This window comes from Takifugu rubripes, chromosome 1, assembly GCF_901000725.2.
Source record: "Takifugu rubripes chromosome 1, fTakRub1.2, whole genome shotgun sequence".
Lineage (NCBI taxonomy): Eukaryota > Metazoa > Chordata > Actinopteri > Tetraodontiformes > Tetraodontidae > Takifugu > Takifugu rubripes.
This window is the reverse complement of record NC_042285.1, coordinates 17,265,940-17,281,939: the sequence shown is the minus strand read 5'-3', so window position 1 is coordinate 17,281,939 and position 16,000 is coordinate 17,265,940. Positions and strand designations below refer to the sequence as shown.

General features: G+C 46.4%; 1 protein-coding gene and 1 long non-coding RNA gene across 2 annotated transcripts in view; both read left to right on the top strand.

The window, feature by feature from the left end:
- The first annotated feature begins 2,263 nt into the window (after positions 1–2,263).
- sik1 (salt-inducible kinase 1) lies at positions 2,264–10,838 on the top strand. The gene is made up of 14 exons (XM_029843575.1): positions 2,264–2,484; positions 2,905–3,096; positions 3,193–3,309; positions 5,314–5,377; positions 5,463–5,624; positions 6,082–6,206; positions 6,293–6,416; positions 6,522–6,742; positions 6,898–7,047; positions 7,132–7,248; positions 7,353–7,578; positions 7,657–7,911; positions 8,041–8,230; positions 8,324–10,838. Exons 2-14 carry the CDS (start codon positions 2,944–2,946, stop codon positions 8,835–8,837), a joined length of 2,418 nt encoding a protein of 805 aa, XP_029699435.1. The 5' UTR covers positions 2,264–2,484; positions 2,905–2,943; the 3' UTR covers positions 8,838–10,838.
- A 4,394-nt stretch (positions 10,839–15,232) lies between these two features.
- LOC115252652 (uncharacterized) overlaps positions 15,233–16,000 on the top strand; it is an 11,422-nt gene continuing 10,654 nt past the window's right edge. Inside the window, exon 1 of the long non-coding RNA XR_003890979.1 lies at positions 15,233–15,337. This is a non-coding gene — a long non-coding RNA (uncharacterized lncRNA). The remainder of the gene's footprint in view (positions 15,338–16,000) is intronic.

The window sequence follows — 16,000 nt, the reverse complement described above, 5'->3', positions numbered from 1 at the left end:
TTTCATTTCATTACTTTAATCCATATTAATCATACATTTCCATGAAACTTGACTTTAGCAATGATCTACAATACTTTGATTGTGAAGTTGCACCTTGTAGCTTTTGAGATGCTGTAACACTGAGTCCCTATTAGCTTAATACTCAGGACCCAATAATGGACACATTGGACGTTGTCTCACTACACAGGATCTGATGTTGATCATTAGCCTCTTTATTCAGCCCAGTCAGACATTTGGACTTGGTTGCGTGCCAGTTATGTAACTGTCAGGAAGTTCGGGAAATGCAGAGCGTATCACATGAATGTGACAAATGGATTTCAGATGCTTGTTCACAGGAAGAGTGAGCAGAGGTGCAGAGGGGGGTGCGGGGGTTGTACAGTAAGTGTACATTAGTACTCTGTGTGACCTTTGAGTGAAGACATGATGTCTGTGGTTTTGAACCTCTTAACAGAATAATCTGGTATTTACACTCACCTACACAGTCATCCCTCATGTCTGTAGAGGTCATTACTCATCTCATCTGACTGTGATGATGTTTATGTCAGGAGGGAAAGGCTGAATGCGTTATCACTATCAACGTTTGGGTCGCACAGGTTGTAAACACCTTATACAGATACTGTTGTGATCCCCAGAAACAGAGGATTTCTTTATTCTAAACATTCTGGTTTACATTTTGTATGTTCATTTTTACAAGTGAAGCACAAATCATTTCTAAAAATGCTAGAAAACTCCGAACCATCATTGAACAACAACAAAAGCCTCAGCGCAAACTTCACAAATAACCCTGGTGGCGTTGTTTTATTCGTGCAGCAGCAGCGATGATTCACCGTCTGTCAAACTGTGGCTTATTTCAGCTTGTTTCCACATACAACTTTCTTCTCTAAATCTTTGGGAAATATTTCTTATGTTGTTTATTATTCTCTGCTAGCAGCCTACAGAAGGATGATATCTAGTCCTTTGACTTTAGTGGCTACTTTATTTACATCACATGTGGAAACAGCCCTTGTTGGCCAAAGTGCTCAGCTGAAAAAAGTAAATATAAGATCTCTAGTTACTTCTCACATGGAAGATCTGGAACAGTGACTGAGAATGTCACCTCAAGTCTTAAACCTGGGTCAGAGTTGCTCAACAATAATAAATGTATTTGCTATAAATGGATCATCAAGGGAAAAGTATAAGGGCTATAAAATTACCCTTTGGGGGATCCGATGAGAATAAGGGGTCAGAGACAAACATTCTTTCAAAAAAACCAAGATAAGATTAAAAAAATAAAAAATTCTGTGACAGACAGCTTTAAAAGCAGCAATCATATCAAAAAGCACTAAAACAGCAGTTACTAGAGGCAACAGCCAAAAGCTGATCGTTAAAAACTCTTGAAGCCAAATCTCAGCAGCCAGACAACCAGATGGAGACCCGATGCACATGTTGTTAAAATCATTTTGAAATGAATGCAACAGATCAAAATCGCTCATCTCTAAACCCTTTGATATAATTCAGAAAGAAATCTAAAACTGGAGAGAACTGGAAGATTGTGAAGGGATTGTTCCATAAGAGCAGCTGCAAGGTTAGCATGTTTAAAAGCAGCTGGGACACACCCTGAGGTCAGAGATGTGTTCAGCCTGAGGTGTGTTCAACTTTAGAGCTGGACCCAACGCTCAAAGTCGAACGCTGCTGAGCTATAGATGGCAGATATTTACACACCAGGATATATGTTCATCAGCACTGAGAACTCTTTCCGACTGAAACTTTAACAACCAATAATTAAAAATGAACAAAAACATAAAGGAGAAAAACAGGAACTGTAGTTGATAAAGCAGTGTTTAATGAACATATTTAGATAACTTTCAACCGATTAGAATAGGGTAGAATCATAACCTAGTCAATTGAAAAGCAAAATAATCCAGTTCACCAGCTACTTCCTCATTCTGTTTCTGATGAAGTCGCGCGCTACCGCGCGTTGGCCATAAGCGGGGCAGTCCGCGTGCAAAAGCCCGGTAGAGGGAAATATCACGTGGTGACACGTCTCTAAGACTGACGTCACCGTCCCCATCTCCCAGCAACCCCACCATCAGCATACGCGTCACCGCGAGGCCGAGCCGCACGGTTGCTCAGCAACCCGGGCCTTGCGCGAGGGTTCGGCCTTGCCTTGCACCCAGCTCGTAGCTCTGACGCGAGTGTGACGTTAATGAGGTGGGTATCAATTTGTTATGGTGGAGGGAGGAGGAAGAGGAGGAGGAGGAGGAAGAGGAGGAGTTCCCCTGAGTGAGTGCCGAAACCTCGCTCTACATTCCGCCAGAGCGCACAGGCACACTCCGGCCGCAGCCCAGTCCCGGCCGCATCCACTTGTTTAAACTCCCGGCGAAGAAGGGAAGAAAAGTTTTCCGCATTTCGTGTCGCCGAATCGCCGCTTTGCTTGTGGAATGATTCAGGTCTCACACGAGAACTTTGCGAAGCGTCTGAGGAGGCGGTTTATGTCCGTGTGAGGTAGGAACGGAGCTGCGGAATGTCTCCTAATACTAGTTCATTTAACTTGCTGCTATTGGTAATACGGCTCTATTTTTGTCGTTTAAATCATCCGAACTACGACTTTCGTTTTCGCTCCTGTTTATTATTCTCTCGTATTTATTGATCACTGTCGAGGTTTAATACCTGTGATAGTTCAGAGCTAAAATATGAATTACCATTTACATTTGGCCAGTTAAGAATTTACCATTTGCTCCTTTGCTGTTATCGACTGATTTTTTTAAAATATAAATTATGACAGCACTGTACCAATATTAATTTTATGCTTTTATATATATTAGGGTAACCTAACCCGTATGCGCAAAAGTAAATTATCCCTGTTATATATCAAGTATTTATTTGAAATCACAAAATAAAAATAATGTCTGTTTGTCCTTGCAGGTGTGTTCGCCTTAAACCTGCTGCCACCGTCGCTGCACCATGGTGATCATGTCAGAGAGCAGCCAGGCAGCTCAGTCCCGACCGGGCCTGGGAAGGCCCCTGCAGGTCGGCTTCTATGAGATCATCCGCACCCTGGGCAAGGGAAATTTTGCAGTGGTGAAACTCGCTCGACACAAAGTCACTAAAACGCAGGTCAGCAGCTTGCCTCCTTGTTACGTGACTGCATTTTAATGCCTCCCCCCACCCTCCTACAGCCGGACACGAATTCCCTTTATGTTGCTTTTGCAGGTGGCAATCAAGATCATCGACAAGACCAGACTCAACCCTTCCAACCTGGAGAAAATTTACAGAGAGGTTCAGATCATGAAACTGCTGAACCACCCCCACATCATCAAACTCTACCAGGTGTGTGTTCTCTTTCATCCCCCTGCAGCGGAGCCACTGGGCATGTCATTTCTATGCAATCGTGCAGGATTGTGTGTGTCTGTGGGTGGGGGGGGGGTTGTCTGGAGCATAGTCAGCCTGGTCTCTGCAGGCTCTGTGTGCAGGAGGGCAGCATGACCAAATGTTTGATTGCAACAGCTGCATGCAGAGCGGTTTAATACGAGTGTTTTTCTAAACCACAATGATGGTGCACGGAACGTGCCGCATCACTGCTGTTAGGATGTGGCGATGCCTGTGCGACTGAACGTTATTCTGCTTCGTTCGCACCTGCTTCTGCCCATGCGAGTGTGTCCGAATGAGAATAATCTCGTGTCCCAGTCTGTGCCGGGAACTGTGCACGTTTGGAGTGGTGCGGTGGGGCAACACAGACGCTGCCGCGTTGCTAGAGATTGTTCCAGGGATCTGTTTATTAAGCCTATTAGCATCTGTTGAGGCTGAGTGCAATGTGTCTGAGCGTCACGTGAAGGACTCCCTGCAAAGTCCAGCTTTACTCCTAATCAAATTGAATACTTAACGGGAAGAATCCGCTTTTCAGCCTTGCGAGTGCCTGAGCACGCAGCTGACAACAAACGCACGTTTCTCTCTGTTATTCAGCCTGGATTTTTTGGACCCTTTGTTTCGCTCTGTGCTGGTTCGCTGTGCTGGGGGATTACTGGCTGATTTAGAGCTGCTGAAGGCGTCCCAACTGCAACAATCACATCATGGAATTTTATTTTTTTTTAATTGCGTTTCCCCTTATTGACATTAGAGTAAAACCCCACGGATGCGATAGGCTGGTGATATTTTGATTCAAAATGGTCGCCCCAATTGCAGCTCCATCCCTTGGAACAGGTTGTATTGGTAACTGATTTATTTTTTTTTGTCTATGGAATCACTATAGTCTCCAACACATTTGTGTCCACTTGCGTGTGATTTTTTTTTTTTTTTTTATTATTCATATTTTCCCTCACCTTTTCAAGGTCACATGGTTAGTTCGACCAGCACCCCTGTAAAGGTGCAGCCATGGCTGTGATGTCAAACATAGATGTCCTCTGTCTGTAGTGCCCCAGGGTTGGGGAGGTGATGTAGTCAGATGGTTAGGGCACAGCGTTGGTAAGAAGCCTTGTACACAATTACATTCCCAGAGTGTTCTGTCATACTGGCATGAGAACGTCTTGTGATTCAAGAGTCATATTTTAGGTTTCTTTGGGGGCTGGCTGTGTTCACGAAAGCCATCCAGAAATCTCTCTCTTCCTCTCTTTGTCTCCTGGTGTTGACCTTGTATCTGTCACATCCTCGTGCGCTCTTCTGGGAGAGTTTAAGGGCCCTGAAAGTGTCGCCCTTGTTCTCCAGAGCCGTGACGTCAGCAGCACCACAAGGTGACAGAGCACCAGAGAGCTGCTTTATCTCACAGATTACAGCTAGCTCCTTGCTAATGCATGTTTGTTCTTTAGCTGAAACGCATCAAGCTCTGCCATTCAGAGAATCTCACCGGCATTTATTTTCCGAGTTGGCCTTTCAGCATTTTCTCAGCAAGCTTCAGCTTTTTAAAGGAAATTGCTTTGTTGTGCAACCACAGCCTCGCTGCCCTGAGGGCTCCTCCGTGAGGTGAACGGCTTGGTCATAACATCTTTCATTGCTGCGAAGTTTGAGCGGCCGCGTTGAGTTGCTTCGGTTACATGAGAAGGATCCATGCGAACGCTCTTCCTAGAAATAGGCTGTCACTCTGAAAAAGAACATCCTCTCATCTGATATAAGGAAGTGGATGACAGCTGGATTGTGCAAAACTGTGCATCACCAAAGGTCATGCTGGTGTGTGTGTGACACATTTGTGTGGAAGTATGATGAGGCGGAGGGTTCGTGGTCAGGAAATGTTTCCTAGAAAAGCAGAAGACTGAAGCGAAAGACTGCATTTAAAATGCATTAGTCTTGATCATAAGCTGCTGGCGATGGCCCAGTTCAAACTCGTTTTCCTGTCCCTCTCAGGTCATGGAGACCAAAGACATGCTGTACATCGTGACTGAGTATGCAAAGAACGGAGAGATGTTTGGTGAGTGTGGCCTTCTCCCCGATATTCTGACACACCTACCCAACATTTAACGGCGCTCTGACCAAGACGTCTCCTCTCCCTGCAGACTTCTTGACATCCCACGGCCGCATGAGCGAAGATGAGGCCCGAAAGAAGTTCTGGCAGATCCTGACAGCCGTGGACTACTGCCACCGACACCACATCGTTCACCGCGATCTGAAAACCGAGAACCTGCTGCTGGATGCCAACATGAACATCAAACTGGCCGGTAGGTCGTCCTAATATAGTTTTCTCTCATCGTGTGTCCTGGTGCTGCCCAATATGAATCATAGCGTACATTTATTTTAATCAGAAATTAATTTGTTTTCACTTGAAGAAAGCATTTCGCAAGTGGGAGGTTGTAATTAAATCCTTCTATTTAAATCCTTGTGCTGCCTCTCTATGTGATTAAGTGTGAAAAATTACTTCACCAAGACTAATAAATGAGGGCTAATGAGGTTGGCACACACGCACAGGCCCGCTAGATTACATTACAGTCTGGTAGTGGTGCGAAGCACAACAGGAGCCACCTTGTGTGAGAGGTGACACGGCACTAATGCTGCCTTGCCCTGCTCAGCTGCTCCATTAATCTGAAAAACAAGACCTTTTTGACCTTCAGTCACCATAGTTACTAGAAAGTATATTTGAATAACAAAAAACTTGAAGCTTTTTTTTTTTCCCCCCAGATTTTGGGTTTGGAAATTTCTACAATGCCGGGGAGCCTCTGTCTACGTGGTGTGGCAGTCCGCCTTACGCTGCCCCTGAAGTATTTGAAGGGAAGGAGTACGAGGGGCCTCAGCTGGATATTTGGGTAAGCTGGTACAAGGTGGATTTCCAAATGAGGAATTGCTTGAGTCTCCTTACGTTAATCCGGACCTTCTGTTATTTCCCTCACAGAGCCTCGGTGTGGTGCTTTATGTTCTGGTCTGTGGCTCTCTGCCATTTGATGGAGCCAGCCTTCCTGCACTCAGACAGAGAGTCACAGAGGGTCGATTCAGAATCCCTTTCTTCATGTCTCAAGGTACGACAACAGTTAACAACCGCCGACCATTTACGCTAACACTGGCTATAACTGCCGCTACACTGCTCAAACTCCAACGCTCATTCCTACTTTAACCTCCGCCAGACTGTGAAAATCTGATCCGTAAAATGCTGGTGGTGGACCCGACCAGGAGGATCACAGTGGCCCAGATCAAACAGCACAGGTGGATGTTGGCGGACCCGACAGCTGCACGCCAGATCCTCTCTCATTCCCTGACAGAGTACAACTCCAACCTGGGCGACTACAGCGAGCCTGTGCTGAGCATCATGAACACCCTGGGCATCGACCGCCAAAAGACCATTGAGGTGCCTGGAAACGTTTGATTACACCAGCTCTGACCTGCACATAGCCTCATACTACACCACACGTGGTCCAAATGACCACTGATAGGGACCGAAGGCAGCAGCTTTGTGCTGGTGTTTGGACCAAAGTCATTAATCTTCTTTTTCCCCTCCTTCAGTCTCTGCAGAGCAGCAGCTACAATCATTTCTCTGCCATCTACTACCTGCTGCTGGAGAGGGTGAGAGAGCATCGCACACAGCAACTGAGCCGCCAGTGTGGAACCTGGGGCCAGAGGCCCAGGAGCACCTCTGACACCAGCAGCCCAGAGGTGAGCACCGCAGCTGGAACCGTCTCCTGTTTCACCACTCGTGCTCCAGGTCTAAAATGGCTCCGACTTTCTGCTTCATTTTAGACGATCGTGGAGTCAACAGACAATTTTAGAAGTGCAGCATTTTCAATGCCGCCCAAAAGCAGCACTCCTCCTTCTCTCCACTCTGAGAAGGACTTCGAGCAAGGTGGATTATTCCAGGTGAGCATATGGCACTCAGCAGGTGGGAGGGTCACACCCTGCCGTTATACAGCAAAGGTCTGATACACAGGTCACCCTCAGTGACGGCCCTGATTCTCTTTCAGAGGGTGGTGTTTCCAGTGGAGGCCAGTCTCAACAGGCTGCTGTGGAACCGCTCCATTTCACCCAACAGCCTGCTGGAAACCAGCATCAGTGAAGAGGTGCGACCGAGGGACCTAGAGGAGGAGGAAGCCACACAAACTCTTGGTCCCCTTCTTCCTCCCACCACAACTTCTCGCAGGCACACTCTGGCTGAGGTTTCCACCCGATTCCACCAGTGCATCCCTCCATGTTAGTGCGCCATTCATACACGCGCAGTGCACGTGTATCCGCAGACACTCGGTCTAACTTTAGCCTCCTGTCTTTTAGGTATTGTGGTGAGTCCCTCGGATGGAGCCTCGTCTGACAGCTGTTTGAAATCCTCATCCAGCCCAGCGCCATCTTTGCAGGGCGTTCTGGGTGAGATTTCAACCCCTCAGGCCTCAGGGGCTGAAGGTGGAGCCTTGCTGTCTGCCGGAGCCCCCCTGGCCCTCTCCTCCCACCTCCAGCCCCAGGCCCAAGGCAGCCTGCCTGCTGCCAGCTTCCAGGAGGGCCGCAGAGCCTCAGACACCTCCCTCACTCAAGGTGAAAATAGAGCATGAAAACAGAATCATGTGTCATTAGTGAACGTTGTTTTCCCCTTTTTCCATGTCTGGAGTGTCACATCCATTCATGGGTGCAGCCTTGGATGACCTTTTTAATGCCTCTCCACAGGCCTCAAAGCTTTCCGTCAGCAGCTGAGAAAAAGCACACGCACTAAAGGGCTTCTGGGATTAAACAAGATTAAGGGCCTGACCAGGCAGGTGGTTCCTCCACCCTCCTGTAACCGCGGCAGCCGGGGGTCATTGGGCCCCACCCTGTCAGAACACCGTAGCATGCTGGAAGAGGTCCTGCATCAGCAGAGGTACCTGTGATTAGCAGTCAGATTTGCTGAGACTCATAAAACTGTAAAGAGTTTGAGTTTGTGTGAGATTAAGTCAGATCTGATGTTTTCCAGGCTTCTACAGATCCAGCACCAGTCCCAGCCTCAGGTTCAGGCCCCTCAGCCCGGACCAGCACAGAATCCCTTGCTCTTTCGGGCCCAGCATCAGCCACCCTCTCCTCCATCTTCCGTGTTTGCTTCCTCTGCCATGTTTGACAACTCCTCCATCCTACCTCCTCAGCAGGCTCCTGTAGCTCTGCAGCACAACCCCTGGCAGCGAGTCCTGGACACCTCCTCCTCCACTGGCTGCTCCTCATCCTGCTCATCCTGCTTCTCTTCCTCTCTGTCCCCCGTGGCCTCTGCCGCTTACCTTCTGGAGGCTCGTCTGCACATCAGCCAGCAGACGCCCCCTCATCTCCACACGGGCGTCAAACTGCAGCCCCCCTCCGCAGGACACTGCACCTTTCCTTCTGCCGTTCCCAAGTCGACCGTGTGGAGCATGAGTCCGGTGCCCAGCACGGATACCGACATGCAAGATTTGGGTCTGACGTCCCAGCAGCAGCTGAGCAGCTGTGTGATGGTGAAGTAGAAGGTCCAGCTCAGCTGCTGCCGTCTCTGGAAGATTTCTCAAAAAGTTGACTTGACTGTGAGTGCTGAAGAAAGATGAAAAGAAGCTGGAAGAACAAACAAAAAAGATCTGTAAAAACCACAAATTTACAGTTTCATGAACTGCGGTACACAGAATGTGTCAACACTGGTGTGTTATCTTCTGTTATAAGCTAAATACCAAGCAATAACCAAACTCTAGAAAAAAGAGTCAGACAGACAGAAAAGCAATAACAAACAGGATGATTTTCCAGCTCCCTGAGCCTCCCAAACTCACTTACACGAAGAGCTGATATGATCCGCAACAATTACGTCTCATGTTTTGATGTTGTTTTTATTACAGGGAGGTTCCCGCTCTCAGTGTTCTTCATTTGACTGATAGAAGACCAAAACATTCCTTTAAAAACATGTTCCTTCGCAGCAAACGGTGCAGGGGACATGCCGTTTAAAGCTCAAAGCTTTAGAATCACTTGCCGAAGGATTTCCTGGTGTTTTATGTTTTAACTGTGATGTTGTTTTATTTTCTTCTGTGCAAGGTAATGATAGTGAAGCAAGTACTGCTTTTACCTCAAGCTGCAAAATGACTGCTATGTCCTCATCGGCCAAACTAAAAGAAAGCAAAGCTGCTGGTTGAGTGATGGCACAACTGGTACATCAGTCAGCTTGGTAGCACTTTACATGTGTGGAACTGATAAGGATATTATTTGCTTTTGAAAGCTTTAACTACCTCTTCAGGCAATTCAACAACTAGAAGAACCAGCAATTGAGTGTATAGAACAAAGTCTGTGGGAACAGTGCAATATTTACATTAAAATACTAAAGAACGAAGAGGTTCTACACAGGAGGGTCAACATATTAATGTGTAATTGCCAGAGGTCAGTTAAAGTTTGCTCGTCTGTGTCTGTTTGTTGTGCTATCGAGCTGACTAGGACGGGTACTAGTTACGTAATGTAATAACCCCAGACTGTGGAAACGGAGCTGAAAGACTACATCATTTCAAAATGCTGTTTTTTCACATGCTTGTAGGAAATTTTGGGGTTTAACCAAAGATTGAAGAGCACAAGAGCTGTTCTATAGCAAGTACACTACTGACTTTTCACTTTGAATGCTGTCTCAAAATGTAGCATGGTTGTGCGCTAATATTTTTACATGATCACATTAGTTTCTGCTGTGAGAAAACTGCCACCACCAAACCCCAGCGCTACACATGTTGTTATTATCTATAGCATTTACTATCAGGACCATGATCTTATTCATTTTTGTACTTTTTTAGAAAAAAAATGAAAAAAGAATGTAAAAAAAAAATAGCAATAATGTGCTAAAGGTTGTATTTCTTTGTCTGTAAATGGCAGAAATGGTCAGGAACGATCGGCAGCAGACTGGCTAAAGGCAGCAGCCAGTTTGGATGTTGTGTAAGCGTGTGTGAGGTGTGTCACATTGTAAGCTTGGCTAATGCTCTCACTTCCATGAAACACCTTGTAGAGAAGCAATGTTTTTCCAAACCTAGCTGTACATTGGAAAGATTCAGTGCTAAAATTCAATCATTTTTGGTTGACTGCACTTACTACCAACACTTGTGCCTTCGTGTGAACAAACTAAAGAGCAGATGTCTTCATTTTATCTCCAGAGCCCATTTGATATCTGTCTTCTTAGTCTCTCAATTGAGAAGCAAAAAAACTGCACTTTATTCCTCTTGTTGCTGATATTTTTTGTTTCTCATGACAAAAAAAGTCACAAAACTATTGAAGCACTTAAGACTCTTGATGCAAACCTGTAAGATTGATCCCCCCTTTTTTGATACTTTGGATAAATCTTTTGTTATTTTCCCTCCTCATTTGTTACTTGAGCATCTCAGTGTGTGTGTGTGTGTGTGTGCGTGTGCAAGTTTTGTGTGTAAGGACAAAAACAAAGTAGAATGTCAGTTCAAGTATATTGTTTATTTATGTGGCTATTTATTAAAATAAAGTTCACTTCCTAAACTGTGTGTAGTGTTTCAAATCAAATTTATTGTAGCCGTATTTGGCCAAAACTGGTACTGCAATCACAATCCCCCCCCCCCCCCCCACAGAGTCCAGGCTGCCAGTTAGGTTGTCTGGACCAGCAAGAAGGTCTACAGCTGATCAATACGTCTCAGCATTACGCCAGAGAAATGGGCTCTGATCCCATTTTACTAATGTTAGCAATGATGAGTGGCTGTTTTTCTCTCAATTGATTAGGGACAAATCTGTAAATGTCCAGCCAGAGCTCTGATCTTAACCCAATCAAACATCTGTGGAGTGACCTAAAAAGGGCCCCAACTGATCTGACAGAGCTTGAGAGGATCTACAGGGAAGAATAAGCTCTAATTGGTTGAACTAATGGGTGAGTGGACATCCGAGGACTTGCTGCATCAATGGAACATCTCTCTCTCTGTCCTTGGGATGAAAATGCTAATGCAGAATTTAGGAGGGGATTGATTTCTACAGGAATAAGATTGGCTGCCAACAACACCTCCCCCTCTGAGACTGGCAGATGATGCACGCTAGCATTGCTTTGGACCCTCATGACCCTCCTGCTGGTTGTTGGGAAAGAGGAGACGAGACGTGACGTCTGACAGGAAGGGCTACGCGGGAGCGGAGTGACGCAAGAGCAAGATGAGAAAGCAAGCGGTGCGCAGGCAGTCACCTCGCCACACATCTCCAGTTACAGACGGACGCAGAAGACCGCGCTCACAATAGCAGGTGTCTTTGGGAAATCGTGCCGACAGAGGCTACCTCCAAGGTGTCTGGCCGATCCGCACGCGCGCACGCCCAGACAGCGTGAGCGCCACAGGGCCTGACGTCTGCACAGCTGATAACTTCATGCAGATGACGTTCAGCTGACTCCTGTCAGCAGTATGAGTCAGCTGTCTGTCTGTCTGTCTGTCTGTCTGTCTGTCTGTCTGTCTGTCTGTCTGCCTGCCTGCCTGCCTGCCTGCCTGCCTGTCTGTCTGTCTGTCTGTCTGTCCGTCCACTAAATTACAGATTTCACTGCCGTTGATGAATTCTGAATTCTACTCTGGATGTTTCCTGTAAGCCGATGTTATTTGATCTGGAGGTTGTTGGAGTCTCTGTATGTGCGTGTCTCCCCTGTTCCTCACCTCTCCCAGTCAAGCTAGCGTGTGACACCTGTGTCTGTCCACCCTTCTCTGTCTTCTTTCCTTTGTGTTCCAGGTCATCTTGTGTTCCCGACTGTCATGGACAACATTTTGGAAAACGAGCATTAGTGACCATTTTTCTGACCATTTCTGCCTGTTGATCTGCAGACAGCTGAATAGAGCTCAGCACCGTAGCCAAAGCTCGCCACACCTCACCGATGGACTATCAGGATCTGTCCTGAGGGAGTCCTCCCGCTACAGTGGGAATAAGTAGACCGGCGCATATCGGGTCATCAAGTCTCGAGAGATCGTCAGGCGAGTCGGGTGACTGTTTGCCCCTATATTTTTTAGGTTTAAACAAACTCTTTGTCCTTGGGCATCGCTTGGTTGCTGGAGTGCTTGTGACAGTGCTGTGGGAGTGGAGCACAGAGCTCTGGGATTGAAACTCCTGCCCCTTTGCAAGCCCATCAGTTGGCCTTTTGATTCATCCAACAGTTCCCTTGAACTCTTTTGTGGGCTCATTTCTGAATGTGTGGCGGTGTCCAGGCTTTTTTCACTCCAAAACAACAATTCCCTTCATTAAGTGACCATTTTGATAGAGATTAGAATCATTTTCCTCTTGATACATCATTTCTGAGCAACAGAGCAACAATAACAGTGTTTCTTACACAGAGAAATAAAGTCAGACTTTAATCGTACTGCATCAGAGCATCAGGTTGTCATTGGCTGCACAGTTTTCGTGGGAATTAAAAAATGCTGGAGGGAAAAAAATTGGGCCAACTGAGAACCTTATTCTTCCACCAGTGTGTGGGAGAGGAGTGAAGTGGAACTTGTAAACCGGGTGAGAGCGTTCTGCACAGGAGTGTGAACAGCTCTTTGATGGACTACGCTGCCTCAGCACGTAGAGCCAAATGGGCCCAAGCACGGAGGTTCCTGAGCAGGACGGGAACTAACGCACAGGATGCATCTCTGCTGCAGATCAGGTTGATAAGAGGAATTACAACTTGTGATCAAGCGTATCAGTCACGATGCCTGTGCTATAAGGTCCTGTTCGGGAGCAAAGTCACCCAGAATGTTGGATTGATATCTCCCCCCCCCCCAGTCATTTGGATCTCTCGCCTCACTGTGAGACTGGAGACCTCAAAAATGTGTGTGTGTACGTGACAGAGAAGCCGTGAAAATGCGTCACTGAGAAGAAATAATCAGGCTTCCTGCTAGGACGAGCGGCACGAGCGGACGTTAGAGGATTCATGGAACTCGAAGGGTTTCAGAGTAAAGAAAACAAACAAGTCTCATGAGTGAACAACAGGATTGTGTGGAAAAGAGCAGCTCCAGCGTGTTTACCCTTTACTGCATTCCACAACAACACACACAGCCACAGTCAGCACAGAAGGATCCCACAAAGAGGCCAAAGACAGTATTAATGGTGGTGTTAATGGTTCCAGCTGTCCATCTCACAAGGTTTAAATCAAATTACTGCGATTGCGGCAAAGGCCGAGGAGAAGAGAAAAACAAGCAACTTCCCTTTGAGACAAACCTCTGACTCGGAGCGCTATAAATAAAATGTTCTGGTTTAAATTCATGAAACCGCAGGAGGAAGCTTGGAACAAAGGTGCGGATTGAATGGGTCTGTTTTACAGAACCTGGAGGTGTAATCTTGATTCGGTTTAGTATTGTCATGGCTGGGACTCAGACACATCACACTGTTGGTGACAGGGTTTGGAATAATCAAACTTTATCTTTTTTCCAGAATTCCATTTTATGCGATAATGTTATGGACTGATTCTGTTTTCGCTATCACTTCCTGCATTCCTCCATTAGGGTCAGTAATTGGGAATGTGTTACCTTTCTACTTCTTTAGGTTTAATGTGATGTAATGTGAAAGCAGGCAAAAGTCACGCGTGAATCATAATCACCATTAAGTTGGAAATCATTAACTGTAGTTAACAATCAGCGTTGAACCAGGCCGGAGGCTTCTTCTCCTCTTCTCGCTCTTTATTCCAGAGCTCTAATTGCTCACACCGAGGTGACAATCAGACGTGGGGTTAATGACCAGCGCTTCCATTGTTCCGTCAGTGTGGCGACACCATCCAGGATTGTAATTAGGAAGCTCATACACAGCGCTGGCACAGCACTGGTGTGGCACCACAGCGGAGCCAGATTAAAGGGAAGTGCATAGCGCGCACGCACGCACACACACACAACACACACACAGTCAGCTGTGAGTGCTATGACGCACATTGGGATCTGTTAATATTGTACAGGAGCCTTTGGCGTCTGAGTGAACATTCCATTGCAGGCATTACATTCCATTACTGTCTCACAGAGAGCTCAGTAAGCAGCTGAGCTCTGAGTTAGACCTAAACACACATACAAACAGTCTTTTTTAGTCCCGACCACTTTTGTCCAATGTTTCAGCCTCCTTGGCTTATTTATTAATGGGAAGTCTTTCTTTTCCTGTTACGATTCTCAGTAAGGTAGATAGACTCTTGTGATCTGGGTCTGGGCGGGGGCCCCTGCTGTCGTGGCCCCTGGTGGTGTCTGAGCAGTAGCGTCCAGCACGCCAGGCAAATAACGAGGCAGCTCACAGAAGTAAGTTAGCAAGTTCCTGCCGGGCACGTTGCACGCTCACAGCGGCACGCATGAGTCCAGTTGTGCAACATAAATGGTACAAATGTCACAAATATTTAGGCGCTCGAGTTGGAAAAAAATGTGTATCTGATCACCACAAGGATGATCGACACTTTCCAGGCAGAGTTTCTGGCTCAGGCTCACAGGAAGTTCAGAGAGGAATTACGCTTGTGTTTGACCTGATTATTCACAACATGACAGTTTATTGGCCCTAATCAAAAGTAAGTTTGTAGTGGCTAAACTTTGGTCTGATTCATTTAGATGGATCCAAATGTTGTTGGTCCAAATGATAATTATCCATTTGTGCATACCTTTATGTTTTAGACAATATATAGGTTTACGTCTTCCCCTGACTTTACTTGCATAATTCTGACAAGCAGATTATTCTTTTTTTTTAAATCTTTTTATGGTCTTTTCACCACTTGGCTGTGTGCAGAAAGATGTCTGACTGCTCGATCATAGAGACATACCAGGCATGTGCTGACCCACTTGTTGGTATCATGATATGTGAGACTCGGAAGTTGTGCCTCTGTGGAATCTTGGACATGAATTTAGATGTTGGATACGTCACTGAGCTTGGCTCAAAGGCCGCGACCTTCAGTTCCACTTGACTAGTGACACCAGAGTTAGTGCGACACATGCACCTGGGGAACTTCATGGCTATTTCATCATCGCTGCTCGACTATGGTTTCTTCCTGCTCGGCTAAAGTTTTCCAGACTTCTATGAGTGCCTGCAGGTATGTAAAGAAAGGCTGTAGGGCAGGATTTGGTTTCTGTTGTATTTATTATTTAATTAGTGACAACTCAAGTCTTGAATTTCAGCTTGTTGACTCCTCTGTGTCAACATCTCAGATCTCCAGTCAGGCTTAATTGACGTCAGCTCAATCAGCCCCATAAAAAAGCTGCCTGCAAGATGTTTACAAGTCGCTCTTTCATTCCCCAGAACAGTTGGTTATACAAGATCTCAGACAGTGTGTGTGTGTGTGCGTGCGTGTGTGTGTGCGCTTTGCACTTTGCAAAGTGGGTCATGTGTGTTAGCACAACCGGATGGAGGGCAGGGGATGGGGCTGAGCATGAGGGCAAGGGTTGGCATTAGTGGAGCAGATTGTTCGAGACAAGAAGCAGCATTTTGTTCCAGCCCAGCAGTCATGAGGCACTTGCCGTTGAATTTGCCAAGGCAATTAACGGTCTTTTCCAGCAGATTTGCTCTTTCCGAGCCCAACGCCGCCTTGTCCTGGTTCACATTCCCGCATTGTTTGTCTCAGTCCTCAACTTTTGCTTGCTTGCATTAGTTGGAGTAAAAACTTTAACTGAACTCCAAATATTCAGTCATGAAGTAGCAAGAAATGAGGAGTTTACCTCACCCCCAGGCTGTGACGACACCATGTTTAGTTTACCCA